Genomic DNA, 18,531 nt, shown 5'->3' on the forward strand with positions numbered 1-18,531 from the left:
AAAATATTTTCCCATTCTTTTATGATTTCTTCTTAAGTCCATGATTATTAAGAAAAGCTGATAATTTCCAAATATTAGGAATTCTTTTTTTCTCTTTTTTTTAATGTTTTATTTATTTCTGAGAGAGAGAGAGCATGAGCAGGGGAGGTTCAGAGAGAGAGGGAGATACAGAATCTGAAACAGACTCCAGGCTCTGAGCTGGCTGTCATCACAGAGCCCAACGTGGGGCTTGCACCCACGAACTGTGTGATCATGATCTGAGCCAAAGTCGGACGCTTAACTGTCTGAGCCACCCAGGCGCCCCCAAATATTAGGACATTTTCTAGATATATTTTCATCATTAATTTCAACTTAATTCTGCTGAGTCAAGTAACAATCTGCATGATATTTCAATCCTTTTACATTTATTGAAACTTACTTTGTGGCCCTGCACGTGGTCTACCTTGGATGAATGCTCTACGTATACTTAGAATTATACTTTGCTGTTGCTGCATGTCACCTTATAGCTTTAGATATTAATTAGGTCAAACTGCTTGTACTGTTGTTCACATTTTCTAGGTCCTTACTGATTTTCCTGCTGCTTATTTTATTAGCTACTAAGAAAGGAACACTAAAATGTCTAAATATAACTGTGAATCTGTCTACAGTTTTGTCAGTTTTTGTTTTATGTTCTCTGAAGCTCTGTTACTAGGTACATAAACATTTAGGATGGATAGGCCTTCTTGATGAATATAGATTTTTAATCATTACCCTTGTTAATAACACTTGACATTTGCATTGCCTGATAATAATATTAGCATTCCAGCTTTATGATTATTACTTGCGTGTGTATCTTTCCCTATGTTTTTAACATGGCAGTCTACAGTTGTTTTGACACTGCTGGTATTTAATTCTTTTTATCTTTTTATCCAAGGGGGAAGGCACAAATCATAAGTGTATGTTTCCACGAAATGTTTACAAGCTCCACACACCCATGTAATCCAGCCCAGATCAAGACTCAGAACATTCTCAGCAATGTTCCTCATGTCCACTCCTGCTCATCCCCACCCCTCCAAGGAAAACCACTGCCTGACTTCCAACCTCAGAGATTCAAACCTGAAGTTTCTAAAACATTTGAGTTTCTGGTATTTATAAATCAGGAAATCTGCATTTCTGACATCCTTTGAGAAATTAGATCTGGCAACCCTGGTGTATGTCTCCTTGAGGCGGCGGCAGCCTGCTAACGTACAGGCAGCTGTCCTGAGTGAGAGTGTGGTCTCTGTAGGCCTACCTGGGTCACCTCCTTGTTTTCTCACCTGCCTGGCACATTTGTTTCTATCTTTCTATTTAAAGTGTGTTTCTTATGGAAAGTATATAATTGGACCTTGTTTTCACATTCAGTGACAATCTGCCTTTAATCTGAAGGGGTCAGTTATATGCAACCATCCATATGGTTAGGTTTAAGTTTACCATCTTGCTATTTGTCTTTCTACCATCTTTGTTGTTTTTTCCCCTCTTTTCCTATTCTCCCTTAGATTGAAAGTTTTTCCATTTTATCTCCACCCATTAGTAATATGTCAAGATTTTTGTGTGTTTACTCTAGGGTTTATAATAGGCATCTTTAAGATATAATAGTCTACCTTCAAATAATACTACACCTATTCAAGTATAAGGGATACTAACCTTATTCATGTATAATACATAAAAAACTTTCTACAATGTATGTCCATTTGCTTTACCTAACCTTACTGTATTGTTTTCATACATAATATGTTTTAATTATGCTTGAAATAGCCTGTTATAATCCTAACATTTACTCAATGGAAAACAAGACAAGGATGTATGCTTTCACCACGGCTATTCAATATACTATTGGCAATTCTAACCAGAGGATTTCGATATGAAAAAGAAATAAAAGAGACAAACTGGAGAGGAAGAAATAAAATTACATCAGTTCACAAATGACATAATTTTATATGTAGAAGACCCAAAAAATTCCACACCAAAAAAACAACTGTTAAAGCTAACAAAATTCAACAAAGTTGCAGGTTAGAAAATACCCCCAAATCAGTCATATTTCTATATACTAGTAATGAACAATCTGAAAAGAAAGTTAACAATTCCATTTACAATAACATCAAAAAGAATAAAATAGGCATAAATCTAACCAAAGTGGTAAAAATCTTGTACCTTCCTATACCTATTCAATGAAATGTTGATAGAAATTAAAAAAAAAAAAAAGATAAATAAATGAAAAGACAATGCATGCTCATGGCTTGGAAAACAATTCTGTTAAAATGATAACACCATGCAAGCAATGTACAGATTTAAAGCAACCCCTATCAAAATTCTAATGCCTTTTTCAGTAACAGAAAAAAAACCCATCCCAAAAATTCATATATAATCTCAAAGGTCCCCAAATAACCAAAACAATCTTGGAGGACTTTCAACACTTACTGCAAATTTACTAGAGTAATCAAAACAGGGTGGTTCTGGCATAAAGACAGACATATAGAAAAACAGACTAGCACAGAAATAAACTTTTGCATATATGGTGAAATGACTTTTTATAAGGATGCCAAGATCACTCAATGGGGAAAGGATAGTCTTTTCACAAATAGTACTGAGGAAACTAGATGTCCACATGTAAATCTAGATAAGCGACTTCCAATGAATCTCGGATCTTACCTTATTTCACATACAGAATTAACTCCACCTGGATCAAATACAAAACTGTAAAAGCCTGAAAACATAAAACTCTTAGAAGAAAGCACACAGGGAAGGCTTCATGACATGGATTTTGCAATGATTTTTTTGGATTTGACAAAAGCTAGGAAACAAAAGAAAAATAAAACTGGACTTTCTCAAAATTTAAAAATTTTGTGCATCAAAGTATATCATCAAGAAAGTGAAAAGACCAAAAAAAAAAAGACAGACAGACAGACGAAAGAAAGAAAAGAAAGAAAAGAAAGTCTACAGAATGGGAGAAAATATTTTAAAATCTTATACCTGATAGGGATTAATATTAACCTAATAGAGTCTCTGACTCTAATTTTCAATTTACAGAAAAACAGAAGATAGAGGAATATACAAGTTAAACATTAGCCTGAGTAAAAAAGCAGACAAATCTAGAATAGGAGATATCCTAAAAGATGTCCTAAAAGATATCCTAAAAGCCTACTGGCTTAGTAGGGATATTGTGCAAGATTAAAGAAAAGAGACAACAACAAAAAATGCATGGTTCTTGGATTGTGATTAGGGAGCAAGGAGTGAGCTTTAAAAGACATTCTTAAGATAACTGGGAAAATATGAGTCCATAGATTATGCAAGAAAACGCGCACATATTTCAGAAATGCATACTGATATATTTAAGGGTAAAGTCTTATGATGTTTGGAACTTAGTTGTAAATAGTTCTGCCCCCCCACCCTCTTACACTGTTGGTGGGAATGTAAACTGGTACAGCCTCTCTGGAAAACAGTGTGGAGGTTCCTCAAAAAATTAACAATAGAACTCCCCATGACCCAGCAATAGCACTGCTAGGAATTTACCCAAGGGATATAGAAATGCTGATGCATAGGAGCACAATGTTCATAGCAGCACTCTCAACAATAGCCAAATCATGGAAAGAGCCTAAGTGTCCATCCACGGACGAATGGATCAAGAAGATGTGGTTTATCTATACCATGGAATACTACATGACAATGAGAAACAATGAAATCTGGCCAAGTGTAGCAACATGGATGGACCTTGAGGGTGTTATGCTGAGTGAAATAAGTCAGGCAGAGAAGGACAAATATCATATGTTTCACGTATAGGAGGATTAGGAGGAACTTAACTGAGGAACAAGGGGGAGAAGAAGGGGGGAAATGGTGGGGGAAAGGGAGAGGCAAACCATGAGAGACTCTTGAATGCTGACAAAAACTGAGGACTGATGGATGTGGGGGGGGGGGGGGATGGGCATGGAGGAGGACACTTGTGGGGATGAGCACTGGGTGTTGTGTGGAAACTAATTTGACAATAAACTATTTGTAAAAAAAAAAATTAATTAAAAAAAATAGTTCTGCCCCCCAAAAAATCAGAAGACAGAAAATATGACCATGTAAACAACTGTCAAATTTCAATGGAAGGTATAGTTTATGAGTGATCACTGTAACTATTTCTTCCTTTTTCTGTAAATTTGAAAATTTTCAAAATAAAAAGCTTAAGGAAAAAGCCTCTAGGGCCACTAAATTGCACAGCTTAAAATGGTTAAAACGGTGAATTTCATATTATGAGATTTTTATCTCAAATCAAAACCCTATTCCCCGCTGCCACCCTCCCGCCTCCCAAAATAGAAAAAAACACTGACACCGTGGAGCTATTGGAGAACTGTCCTGCACAGTCCCATTCTCATAGACCATGATGTGAACGGTGTCCCCTGGAGTTAAGCAGTGCCATGACCCTGGGTAAAGTGGCAGTCTCGTGTTGAAATAGAGTTAGAAGGAAACACAGAATCTTTACACGGTATTAAAATAAAATTAGGATAAGATATATTGTATGATAAAATTACTTTTATGATCTAATTGCTATTATTAATTTTAGAGTGCCTAGGAGGAAGCAAGGCATGATGATTTGGCCCCAAATCAAGCACAATTGGTTAAGAGTAAAATAAAATGCCCAAAAGCAAACCAAACAGGCCCCACACCTGGGTTGATGGATGGAGGAGGTGGAGGTGGGAGAGGTCGGCCTTGTTTAATGGCTAGTGTACACTGCTTGGCTGAACGGATTGCGTTAATGAAGTCTTCATGTTGTTGCCTCCAGTTAGATCTCCTCACAGGTTGAAGCTATAAAAAAGAAATACCAATATATACTAACTTAGACTGTACATCTCTCCACTGCAACTTTTGAAGCTGGGATTTAAATTTTAGGACATAGGACTGTGAAATTTAGAGGGAAAAGAGAATGTGTGTTCAAAAATACAAAAAGAGATTTGGAAAATACAGTAAATAAAACTTGCAAGTCACAACAATGTGGGAAAACACAAAATAAAAATCAGAAAAACAAACTACAACGCTTAACAGAAAGACTTAACTGTAAGATTAAAAAGGACTCTCTTCCAAGTTAATTGCTAGATTTAATGAAAACATAAACGAGATTCTTTTTTGCCACATCTGGAATGTATCTGAAATACATTTCGAAATCTAAGTGAGCATGATTAAAAAAGAAAACAGTAAAGGTGGATTATACTTACATGACATTACACTGCACTATCAAGCAAAAATGAAACCAGAGAGCCAAAAAGGGGCTTTAATGTACTTAAGGATGTAATCAAGAAGAACAAGCACGATACTGATAGTACCTTGGACTGAGGAGCCTTTCTCACGAGGAGAATGTCAGTGCCCTGTAATCTTTGTTTCAAGGAATTGAAAGGTTTACGCTTTTTGTTGAAGAGTTTCCTACATATTGGCCCATGTCTTTCCTAGAAAAGAAACAGTGGGGATTAAAATTTTTAACATGTACAGTCACAAGGTTTGTACTTAAGCAGCCCCCACTAGAATGACGGGGGTTCACCTTCGGAGCCAAGTTCATTCTCTAACTCTCAAATCACAGCAGAGCAAATCCATCTGGCTCTCTCCACCCATGTTACACAGCACTAGATACTGCGTGAGGGCAAGGTCAAGAAAAGGCCTCTGTGGCCTCCACAGCTACAGAGACATATTTCGAACTTGGTTTTATATACTGAACTCTACCACTTGGGCTGTGTGAATGATTCCAGGCATTAAATAATGTTGAAAAGGCAAACGTTCTAGTTTAAATCGAAATAAATATTTTTGATATTGAGCTAGGTACTCACTGAAGCCAAGGAAATTTTCCTATGTCTTCTGTTTCCTGCCTCCACGGTTTCCAAATTCCACAAGCAAGTCATCCAGTAACATAACAGGGAATCTGAGTCCCAACAATCCTAATATTCCATTTTACCACCCTTTTGAGATAGCCCTTTGCATACAGCAGGGGGATACTTAGCTCCTACCAATGGAACCTTCTCAGAAAAACTCTTCTTACCACTCAGCAATTTCAAAATGAATTCAACAGGGCCACATCTCTACATACAGCACATTAAACTACTTAACTTCCTCAAGGAGTGGAGAGGTTTCAAAGAAATATTTGAGAACATCTGCAAAAGACAACTGGGACACCCATACAAATAAATGAAGAATACACCAATTCCATTTACATTATGAAGATATTTTCCTTTAATTTATCCAAACATTTCACATCCATGAAGTCATTTATTTCAGAGCAAATCTAAACTTTTAATATTAAGTTTTAAAATGTTACAATATTTAACATTTAACAGACAATCGGCAGGGAAAACATTCTTTACTCCAGCCAAGTAGTCCTTTAAGTATTCAGGATTTTTAGTACATAAAAAATGAACAAACAGAGCTTTGCCCGTGTACCACCTTTACAAAAATCTAAGGCATCACTGCTATAGGATTATACCAACAATTTTCCACTAACTGTCCTCTTCTTCGGTGGATATGGAACTAATAATAGTTAACACACAGTTCCTTCATCCAGACCCAACAAAATATGGAATCTATTAAAAAAAAACCCTATACCTGTACAAACAAGCTATAATACCACATTATTTTTTTTTTTTTAAGTTTTATTTAAGTAATCTCTACACTCCATGTAGGGCTCAAACTTATGACCTCAAGATCAAGAGTCACATGTTCTACTGACTAAGCCAGCCAGGTGCTCTCCATTTTTATTATTTATTTATTTATTCATTTTAAGAGAGAGAGAGGGAGAGAGACTCCTAAGCAGGCTCTGCACTGCAGAGCCTGATGTGGGGCTTGACCCCACAAACTATGAGATCATGACCTGAAGTGAAATCAAGAGTGAAGACACTCAACTGACTAAGCCATCCAGGTGTCCCTTCCATTTTAAATTAAAGGAGAGAAAGGCATCACATCAGTCGATCAAATAAATGCTTAGTAGCCTGGCAATAGGTCTAGAGAGTAGACCCACGAAAACCCAAGACACACCTGAAATTCAGTGATCCAACTTCAAATGGAATGGTACTCCCCTAGGTCTTAAACTCATTCTTACGGGGTGCAAGCCCGGCTTGGCAACAAGCAGCACAGTTCTGATTAACAGAACAGATACTTCATTTTTAAAATTCCCCAGAGAAAGAAAACCTACAACCTTATTGTATAGTCTTTTGCCCCAAATGTGGTTAGGTATATGGTCCAAAACCTTTAAGTCTGCTTATGTCTCCTTGATCTAAAATGTTCAAACTCAGAGTTGCATTATCAACATAAGTTGGTTTTTGAAAATCATTTTTCTTGGGTATCTCTTTATAATATTGGAGTCTAATACCTGGTTGATTCCCTAATTTTTAAATAAATTAAGCTTTTATTCCACTTTATAGGCATCGATCATGCAGTTAGCTTGCATTTGATTAACAATTAGATCTTGGAACAGGCCTTCCATCCATTTTGTTCAAATTACATAAAACTCTAAAATTTGAAAGGTTCTGTCTTCATACGTGGCAAAGCAGGAAACAGAGGGAGGTTAAAGGACTTGTCAGAATTAGTGACAAATTTGAGGCTAAACGCCAAGTTTCCAGATGCTCCAAATTCAATGTTCATTCCTCTTGACTAGCTAATTTCCCTGGTGCTTTGGCCTTAAAATTTGAATTTTTGATGCTTATAGAAAAGGCAAAAGAGCCAAAAGCTCTCAAGAGACAATCAGCTGTGCCAAAACACTTTCATCTGGTATCCTTTTTATAAGAGTACCGCGTTTAATTAAACTCCCTTCTGAATGGGGTGGCATCTATCTGCCTCAGTGTCCTCCAGGCCTGCCAGCCATAGGTTATGTTACCCTCTTCCCTCGCTTTCCCTCCACATCTGTCTTTAATCTTTGCTGCTGCAGCCTCCTCACTGACTTGACAGTTCATTTAACTCCAACGAAACACATCTACAAAATGTCTTTATGTTTACCAGAACATCTGCTGCAAAGCGTCTTCCACAGACTTCACAGGGAAGTAACTCCTGATTGCCATCTGTATGAGATCCAAAAGCACATTATGTTAGTTTCGTGGAACTGCCTGCCCAAGAAGAAATGACTAACTGGAGGGGACCTCAATAGCTTGATCTCCTCACTCTTTTCCCTCCCCACCAACTTCCTTCTCTTAGGAAGATATTTCATGAACTCACCCATTTTCCTCTTCTAAAGGAACTTCTCACTTCACTAAACAGGTAAATTCCATATCCTTCAGGCAACCTCAGTACATTTAACATATTCCTAAACTAAGCGCCTGATAGTTTTGCTTTAGACAGAAGTACAAAGTTAATACTTTAGTATAAAGTCATAAATTATCTGGGGTGCCTGGGTGGCTCAGTTGGTTGAATGTCTGACTGTTGACTTTGGCTCAGGTCAATGATCTCATGGGTTCATGGGACTGGGCCCTGCATCGGATTCCACACGGACAGCACAGAGCCTGCTTGGGATTCTCTCTCTTCTCTCTGCCCACCCCCTCACTTGTGCACATGCTCTCTCAAAATAAACAGATATTTTTAAAAAGTGACAAATTATCTAATGACATCTTTGAGATTCCTACTAGAGTGTAATGTCTGTGTGTGTGCTAAGTGAAGGCATGGCAATTTATCAAAGGTCATATGAAAAGGATCACCAAATAATCAAATTTAAGGTACTTTCCTGAGAATGGCTTTCTCTCTCAGAGAGTTTGGTGCTGGAAAAACTCCTACCTGAGAGGGAGTATAAAATACTGATGAAAAGGACCAAGTAGAACTAAAGACAGGAGTTCTATCCAAATCAGGAAAGATGGGACCAAGACAATGGAGAAGTACATGAAGACAAGCATCATCTGAGGGCTGGTGTTTGCTGTCACACCTCTTCCTGAAGTCAGTGAAGAACACTCACTGCTGGCATTTTATATGTAGTCGTGAATGAGTGAAGGACTATAATCACCATATGCTCACTACTTGCTATTGTTATTAATATTAAACAATGGTGTTTTAAAAGTTAAATGAAGAATAAAGTCAAATACTTTAAAAAAAAAAAAAAAGCACGAAATTGAGCCCACGAGATTGTGCCCCATGTCTCGAAGTGCCTGATCCATAGTAAGGTGATCAATAAATACTTGTTGAATGTGTGGGCCAAACAAGAATTGTGTTTCACCACGAGTCATTCATTCAATAAATAATCTGTTACATGCAACCCTGTGGAAATATTGAGAGAAACCATACATGTGTCCAGCATAGAAAAGAAGAATATGTGCACAAATTACATTAAAGTTAGAGAAGTGTCACAAGAAAAGGAAAACATGGAATTCTGAAAAGGTTTTGCTTCATATTACTTAAAGTTCACCTGGAGTTGAGTATATAAAGATTAGAAAAACTGTTAATATTAGATTAACAATCTGGGCTTTATTCTACAAAGAAGGGGAGCAATCATTGACATGGAGAAGAATCTGAATAGAGCTGTGGAAAGTTCACGTGACAAAGGTGAGGAGGGTTGAATGGATGGTACTGGGGAGGGAAGATGGGATTTCAGTTAAAAAGCTAAAGGTGTGGGCTTGAACTGGGAAGAAAAGAGGAAACGGGAGACACCAGGCTCAAAGAATTGACAACATGACTAGATGTGGAGAGAGTTGGAAGTGGTGAAGCGAGAACAGTGCTGAAGAACACAGAAGATGGTCGGGCTGTGAACAGAAACAGAATATGAAAAGAAGGACCATCTTAGTAAGAAAAATGACCTCAGCTTTGGAAATACTGAGTTTGAGAAAGTCATCCAGCCAGCAGGATGGAAATGAGGGAGGTCAGGGCTAGAGACACAGATGTAGGCTTTGTTTGGAGAGTGATGTAAAGGCATGATATTGCCAGGGAAGAGGTCATGGAAAGAGAAGTACAGGGATGATCCCTAGGGAACTCCATATTTAAGGGCCAAGAAGATGAGGATGATAAGCCAGAAGGAGAAACAGGAGAGAACAGGGTCATGGAAACCAAGAAAAGGTTTGAAAAAGGAAGGACTGATTAACAGGAATCAGATGGTAGCTCATTACAGACATTGTTGATTTAAATGATTTCTTCTCACATCTGCCAGATGGTATTGTATTTGCAACACAGGTCATCCATTACAGCATACAGAAATATTACTCTTCCTCTCTGTTCTTTTGGCCTTGTAACTCTGTAAAACTAGGTCTTAAAATTATTTTTAAAATTTTTTTTCAGCAAGGATATCCCACCACTTACACACTTATTAGTTAATAAAAGGTACTCATCATAATTATAAAACTCCTTTTTCCAAACTGATAATGAAGGATGATTTTTATTTTTACCAATATTACTGTAACATTTGTATGGTGTTTCCCTGTTTTCCAAACACTTTTCCTATGTAATCTCATTTACTTCTCACAGCAACCCCGTAAGGCCGAGTTGGTACTACTATTTTTTTTTTTTTTTTAACAGATAAGACGACAGAGATTCAAAGTTAGGGGACTTTTCAAAGACCACAAGTAGTAAGTAGTAACACTGAGAGCCAAACCTGAATCTCTGTGTCTATAAGTATTAAGATTATATATTCAACTATTACCATAAATACAGGTATGTCAGTACTAACCTACAAAACAAATGGAAGTCCCCGAAGGATAAATAGCCTCTGATTTAAATCCATGAGTTTTAATTAGCTCAATGAGTTTAAAATAATGATATACAATATTCAACAGAACACCTGAAATACCACATTCTGAAGCTTGACTATAAGGAAGAGAACACGTGCCTCTCAGTTGATCCAAACATGGAAATCAATGAGGTCTATAGTGCTTGTTCCAGAAGGCTGAATCACATAGAATATGTGATCACTAGAACCTTCAAAGAATTATTTAAAACCACCAAAATGCCTTGCAACAGGTGAATGGTTATACTGTTAATACCCAAACCTGGAATACTGTTCAGTAACACAACACTACTGATATAGGCAACACCTAGATGGATCTCAATGCTGAGTGAAAAAAGCCGATCTCAAAAAGGCCACATACTGTATCATTTCATTTGTACAATAATCTCAAAATGACAAAATTATAAAGATGGGAAACAGGGATTGCTAGCAGAGAAGACTAGTCTGGGAGGGAGGTGGTTGTGACTATATTAGGGTACAATGAGGGAGACCTTTGGGTAATGGAATAGTTCTGTACCTAGAATGTGGTTGCAGTTATTACAGATGTAATAAAATGGTCTGGAACTATAAATGTATATTGTACCAATGCATATTTCCTGGTTTTGATATTGCACTATAGTTATTTAAACTGGAACTTAAGCTGGGGAAACTGGGTAAAAGGTGAATGGGATCTCTATTTTGCAATTCTTGTGCACTAATTTTATCAAAATAAAAAGTTTAAAAAAAAATCTGGGGGTCAGCAAATTGTGGCCAGTAGGCCAAATCTGACACTGTATTTTTTTGTAAGTAAAGTTTTATTGGTAAAGAATCATGCCCATTTGTTTATATTATATCTATTGCTGCTTTCACACTACAACAGTAGAGTAGTTGTTAACAGAGATCACATGGCCTGCATAGTCAAAAATTATACTAGGAAATAGGTTGCCAACCAGTGAATGAGAATGTAGTGACTAAAAATGATCTGTGGGAGAACATGGAAAATGTTAATGATACATTTTTATTCCTATATCTACAAATAAAGACTGGAGATAGATATGTACATGCATACATATACATATATATATATATGATAGACACACACACCTAAGTGATAAAAAGGTGCACATTTAGTTTCCTGCATTTTCAATTTTTCTACAAACAATACTATTGTTTTAAAAATTAAAACACTGACATTTTTAAAAAGAACCCTTTGATGGGAAAAATTCTAAAACAAGAAGTACCAACTTAGAGATTTCTGTCTTTACCCTAATAGGAGTATTACTTAGTAGACTACTGAAGTGGCCATTATTTTTATATATTGGCTATTACTTTTACACATTGGTTTAAAATCTTAAGACAATTTTTTAAATGAGGAAAATAAAGTGATCTGGAAGCCATCAACAATTTTGTTTAGCATGCTAACAATGAAAAATAAGCCTGGAGAGGATTATGGCTGTAATGATATTGCAAAAACTTTTACTCCTGACTAGACATTCTCTTTCTGAACTGGAAGTTAAGAATGCTCTGTATAGACACCTACCAATCCACACTTCCTTATAAAAGCATGGTAGAAAAGAAAAAAGGAAGACATTTTCTCATTCAGTTGTCAGTCAAAAAACTCTAAAAGTCGTTCTCTGCAGTCCAGAACATACAAATATTACCAATATCAACATCTTCCTTGGGCCCTATGGTGAAGGGGGTGACAACTTATTAACTTATCTTAGCAGCATGAGTTCTAAAAGAAAAAAAAGGAATTAAGACAGGATGGCTGAGAGAACCCCCAAATCAGTTTTTGCTTCTCCCCAAGTTCCCAAAAAAACTGCAATAAAGGAAAAGAGACAAAGAGAGCCAAGGGCCATGGAGGAAAGAAGACCAAAAATTTGGACTCTGGAAAAGTGATAGACATAAGTGACCTGGAAGACTTAACACTACATCAACATCCACTTCCCAAACCACACTGCAGAACCCTTCAAAGTTGTAGGAAGCCCCAGAGCAGCAAGTACCTGTGGAACTGGGAAGAGATAAACGAGGAAGGGCTTGCCAAAATAGAGGGCCAAGATAAAAGTTTTCTGAAAAGAAGTGGATTTCTAGATCCTCTCCCTCACTCCATACCCTCTGGGTGACTGCCCTCTCCAACTCTGGGAGTTGTCTACTTTTTTAATCCTTGTAAGTCTACTCTCCCAAAAGGATTAAAAGAGTAGTTCTGCCTACCCATGGCTTCAGCAGTGCCTCATGCTATTTGTGGTAGTGACATTCCATAACGTCTCTGTGAGCACGGAATGGGCAAAGACAGACTTATTACTTCTGGGGGAAATACAGGGTCAGGGTCCTGTGAGTCTCTGGTCACACTTTTTATCAACCTATCAACCTACTTAAAGGCACCTTGTATAAATATATATATTGTTGATTCAGTAACCGTGAACACTCTTAGTCAGCAACACTATAACTCAGGCCTGGATGAAGCTTATCTAACAGACATATTTTCTCCATAAGCCACATCACAGACTTCCTGTACTCAGACACTAGACTACATTTCAACACTGTGTTTGGGGGTCATTTTGAACAGCAAAATCATCAAGAAAAATTGCAAAAACATGAAAAAATGTGGTACAAACTGTGAAAGGACACTTGTTTACCGGAAGGGAGCTGAAACAAGGCAGGGCATCACTTTGTTCTACTTTTGCTGAGAACATGCATGTTGGGTGACTCAACCTTTTCTTCTTTTAAATATTTATATATGAGAGAGCGCACTGACAGAGGAGGGGCAGAGAGAGAGAGGGTGACAGAGGATCCGAAGCAGGTTCAGCACAGATAGTAGAAAGCCAGAAGCGGGGCTTGAACCCACAAACCACAAGATCATGACCTGAGCCAAAGTTGGGCACTTAACTGACTGAGCCACCCAGATGCTCTGTGAGTCAGCTTTGTAACTGCTATGTGCAGGTCTGTGAATGGCCATGAAAGAACCACATCCTCTGTCAGTGCTCTCTCTCAGATATAAATATTTAAAAGAAGAAAAGGTTGAGTCACCTTTTTAGACTTTCAAATTTTAGCAAGTAGGCAAATTCGCAAATAGGGACTCGATTAATCAAGGTTGATGTCATAGGTGTGCATATATGGTGATTAATCTAGTGATTACTTCATGAACAGTGATGCTGTTCATAAGAATACCCCAAATTACCTTCCTCTACTTGGCTCACAGAACTCTGCCTACCAGACTGAGTCAAGGCAGAATGAAAACTTCCCTGAGAATATAACCATTCCATGACAAAATACCTAAAGATACCAAGATTGGAAAGATTCCCTAATAGCTCACACTCTACCATAAAGCTCAAAATTATTAAACGCTGCTTATCCATTCAGAATTTCCAGTGTCTCCTTCTAGTCTTAATGAGCCAACAGACAGGAATTTCCAAAGATCTGAGGAAAAACTCTAGCATGAAAGCCCAAAACAAGTAAAAAAGCAATTTAAAGAAAAATTAAAACTCTTAGGAATTAAAGTCTTCTAGGAAAAATGAAAAACTCAACAAAGTCTGGAAGATACACTTAAGGAAATCTTTCAGAAAGTAAAACGGCATAGAGTTGGGAGAGAAATATAAGCAATTTGAGTACCTCTGGTCCAGAAGGTCCTACTCCAAATAACAGTTCAAGAGCAAAAAGGAGATAAACACAAGGAAGAAAATAAAAAACTTTAATGATTTCCAGAGGTGAAAGGACATGAGCCTCCACTGAAAAGACACCACACAATGGATGAAAATAGATCTGTAACAACATCGTGAAACTTCAGAATGCTAGAGATAGAATTCTACGGAGATTAAAAAAAATAACAACATACAAAATATTAGGAATCAGAATGGCTTCAGATTCCCACACAGTAAACTTGTAAATATATGGAGGAAAAATCCTTTCAATTTCTGAGGGAAAACAATCTACAACCTATAATTTCATACCTAGCCACGCTATTGTTCAAATATAAGGGTTAAGTACATTTCTTATCACTTTAAGTTTCAAGAAGCTGACTTCCCACATATCCTGTCTCAAGGATTACTGGAGAACGGGCTCAGCAATGTGAGTAAACCATGTAACAAACAGGCGATTCAACACAAGAGAGAAAGTAATTCCCAGGGTGACAGCTGGGCACTAGAACTAAGCAAACAGTCCATATCTGAAGGTGTGTAATGAAAAACAGACACGTTGAAGGCTGTTGTGAGCAAGATGTTCACTGCCTTTGTAATCAGAGGACAGTATGTCCTAGTGTATCTGGCTCCTATTCTATTCTATACTTGGCTTGTCTGACCATATCCAACTGGAGTGCTCATTCTTCCCTTCCCATTCTGACATCTAGATGGGCTGAGGACACTCATTTCACTCTACAGGAAGGTTCTGCATTGATCTTGAGATCATGGTGACCTTAGAAGCAGAAAATATAAAACAAGGATTCAGCCACTAAGCATATTTATGCAGGAGATCCAGGATGTTTCAACTGTGGGGACTTGTGTTCCCTGGGACTCACTCATCACCTGGCTCAATGACATCTGCACCTGGGCCTCTTGTAAACTCTAGAAGCTGAACTCAGGCTCAGAGAGCATTCAGCTCAAGGATGCCTTCATCAACTGGTAGTAAAACATTGCCCTCATAAAGCCAGATTCGTGTTTCAAAACTAAACAAGATATTGTATTTAGGAATACCATACAGGTGATGATTAATATAATCTAGACTGTACTTAAGAGTTCCTGAGGGGACAGAGTGGAATGAAAATGAGGACGGGACCACAGGTGGCTTCTAGATTTTCTTTCTTTAAAAAAAGAAATGAAAAACAAAGTAAGGCCATTAGAACTTTTACCTTATCCTGATTCTTCATTGTAACCACCAAGGTAGATAAAACCATACTAATGTCAATGCACAGGAGAAAGTGACATAAATGTACTGATAAAGTTACAAGATGGCTGGGGCTATCCTTCACCTGTGATGATTTGATGACATCACAATGGAGGTATGGATACAATGGGCCACAAGATAATATACACAAATGTTAATAGCTCTTGATACTTAGACTTTTAAAATAACAGATTTGAAACATCTGAAAGTGACTTTTAACAAGAAGTAACGGTGCTCATGGCAAAGGAAACAATCCATAAAACTAATAGGCAACCTACGGAAGGGGAAAAAAATAGTTGCAAATGACATATCAGATAAAGGGTTAACATCCAAAATCTATAAGGAACTCACCGAACTCCACAACTGAAAAACAACCCAGTAAAGAAATGGGCAGAAGATATGAACAGACACTTCTCCAAAGAGGACATCCAGATGGCCAACAGACACATAAAACGATGCTCAGCATCCCTCCTCATCAGGGAAATACAAATCAAAACCACACTGAGATACCACCTCACGCCAGTCAGAGTGGCTAAAATGAGCCAATCAGAGAACTCTAGATGCTGGCGAGGATGCGGAGAAACGGGCACCCTCCTACACTGTTGGTGGGAATGTAAACTGGTACAGCCCCTCTGGAAAACAGTGTGGAGGTTCCTCAGGAAACTCACAATAGAACTCCCCTATGACCCAGCAATAGCACTGCTAGGGATTTACCCAAGGGATACAGAAATGCTGATGCACAGGAGCACATGTACCCCAATGTTCATAGCAGCACTCTCAACAATAGCCAAAACATGGAAAGAGCCTAAGTGTCCATCCACGGACGAATGGATCAAGAAGATGTGGTTTATCTATACCATGGAATACTACATGACAATGAGAAACAACGAAATCTGGCCATGTGTAGCAACATGGATGGACCTTGAGGGTGTTATGCTGAGCGAAATAAGTCAGGCAGAGAAGGACAAATACCATTATGTTTGCACGTATAGGAGGATTAGGAGGAACTTAACGGAGGACCATGGGGGAGAAGAAGGGGGGAAATAGTGAGGGAGAGGGAGAGAGGCAAACCATGAGAGACTCTTGAATGTTGAGAACAAACTGAGGGCTGATGGGTGTGGGGGGGAGGGGGGGTGATGGGCATGGAGGAGGGCACTTGTGGGGATGAGCACTGGGTGTTATGTGGAAACTAACTTCACAATAAGCTATTTGTTAAAAAAAAAAAAAAAGTAACAGTGCTCATACAAAATAGGGGCAAGCAAATTCATGACTTTGCGCCCTACCTGGGATGCCTCAGGCCTTTTTTCTCCTAGCTAACCTGAAGGCTAGGTCCTAGGGTTCCTTCCAAGTTTACGCAATTCTTTGGTGAAATGTCTTCCCTATGCATTCATTTATATACTACTTAGTGAACATTTGCCAAATGCCACAACCTGTTCTAGACCATGCGGATAAAGCAGTGAACAAAACTTCCCTGCCCTACTGAGAGGAGACCGAAAAACAAGATATAACTCAGATGCCAATAGATGCCAGAGACCATAAAGCAGGGAAGGAGCATAAAAAATGCGGGGGAGCGATGTTGCTGTTTTTAAATACGGTCAGGTGAAAGCTTATAGCTGGAGGTGACAACTGAACACTGACCTTAAGTAAGCGTAATCTGAGGTAAGCACTTCAAGGGGAACAAACAGCAAGTACCAAGATCCTCATTTCAATTGGTACTTCTCAGTGACTCGGTGTGGCCAGCTCTGCCACACACACCCTGCTCCACAGCTGATGCAGTCCCCGAAGGCAAGAACCCCCTTATCGCTCTGGACTTCCAACATTCACAAGGACCTTTTGTTAAGTTCCCAACCATTGTTTATAAACAACTCAAATCACAAATACTCCAAAACTTTACAAAGTAATCCAAAATATGTAAGGTTCGTTCTCCAGAATAAAATGAAGATCTTTAAATTTAGAAGATAATCAGCCAAAATCACAATAATGCTTCAGCAAGATTCATGGCTTACAGTCCTCTTCCCTTGACTGGAAAATATAAAATGTGCCGATTTAAACCTGCTGGATTGAGTAAAATGGTATTAGAAGCTCCTAAAGTGGAGAACCTGGGTGGCTCAGTAGGTTAACTCTCTGACTCTTGGTTTTGACTCAGCTCATGATCTCACAGTTGAGTTCAAGCCCCACATGGGGCTCTTCGCTGGTAGCGCAGAGCCTGCTGGGATGGATTCTCGGTCTCCCCCTCTCTACCCCTCCCCAGCTCTTGCTCTCTCCCCCTCTCAGAAATTATATATATATACACACACACATACATACAAACATGTATATGAAAAAAAAAAAAAGACTCCTAAGGAATCTGCATAACATCAAGTCAAAATATTATTCTAAGATTCTTGCTGGTTTGCTGGTTTTAGAACCTTCAACTGAGATAGCTACCAAAATAAATGGTCAATCCTGTTAGGATTTAATACATTCAGTTATTAACATAACCATCATCTGACCTTTTACTTCTGCAGACTGACATTTAAATATACACTTCCCAGTCAGAGTCTATTTCTATAATAAGCTCTTCCGCTGAGTTTATATCAATTTTGGTTGAGTACCTAATGCTACTGTTTTTCACAGTTCTTAAAAATCCTAGAGTACCTAGGTTTATAACTTAAAACAAAGACAACCAAACAGAACAAAATAACACCACCTAAGTTTGGAAAAGTCACAAATGAATTATAGAAAAGTCTCTCTAATAATTTAGTTATCAAATGCAGCTCACCGGCTACAAATGCTTCAGTCTCAGCCATTCTGTTCCCAACTCAGAACAACAGTGTCCTCAGATTTTTTTGCCCCCAGAACAGTCCAGATAACAACACATTAGTCATGGGCACAGGTACAAGGGTCACTAATAACTCTTCTGTTGCAAGGAAGTCAGTTTACCAAATAATTAACAATTGTGATGGTGTCATTGCTTGAGCCTTGAAGAAGTTTACAGGGGGACAAAAAACTAAAACCAAAACAACAACAAA

General features: G+C 38.1%; 1 protein-coding gene across 1 annotated transcript in view; it reads right to left on the reverse strand.

Annotated features, from left to right (window-relative positions):
* ZC2HC1B (zinc finger C2HC-type containing 1B) overlaps positions 1–18,468 on the reverse strand; it is a 43,389-nt gene extending 24,921 nt beyond the window's left edge. Inside the window, exons 1-4 of the mRNA XM_039230905.1 lie at positions 18,282–18,468; positions 7,969–8,030; positions 5,319–5,438; positions 4,665–4,803 (exon numbers count right to left, since the gene is read on the reverse strand). Coding sequence (XP_039086836.1) covers positions 4,665–4,803; positions 5,319–5,438; positions 7,969–8,030; positions 18,282–18,309 — 349 coding nt within the window. The 5' untranslated portion in view covers positions 18,310–18,468. The remainder of the gene's footprint in view (positions 1–4,664; positions 4,804–5,318; positions 5,439–7,968; positions 8,031–18,281) is intronic.
* Between the last annotated feature and the right edge of the window lie 63 nt (positions 18,469–18,531).

This window comes from Hyaena hyaena, unplaced genomic scaffold (genome assembly GCF_003009895.1).
Source record: "Hyaena hyaena isolate Hyena2069 unplaced genomic scaffold, ASM300989v1 scaffold_52, whole genome shotgun sequence".
In the NCBI taxonomy this organism is placed as follows: Eukaryota; Metazoa; Chordata; class Mammalia; order Carnivora; family Hyaenidae; genus Hyaena; species Hyaena hyaena.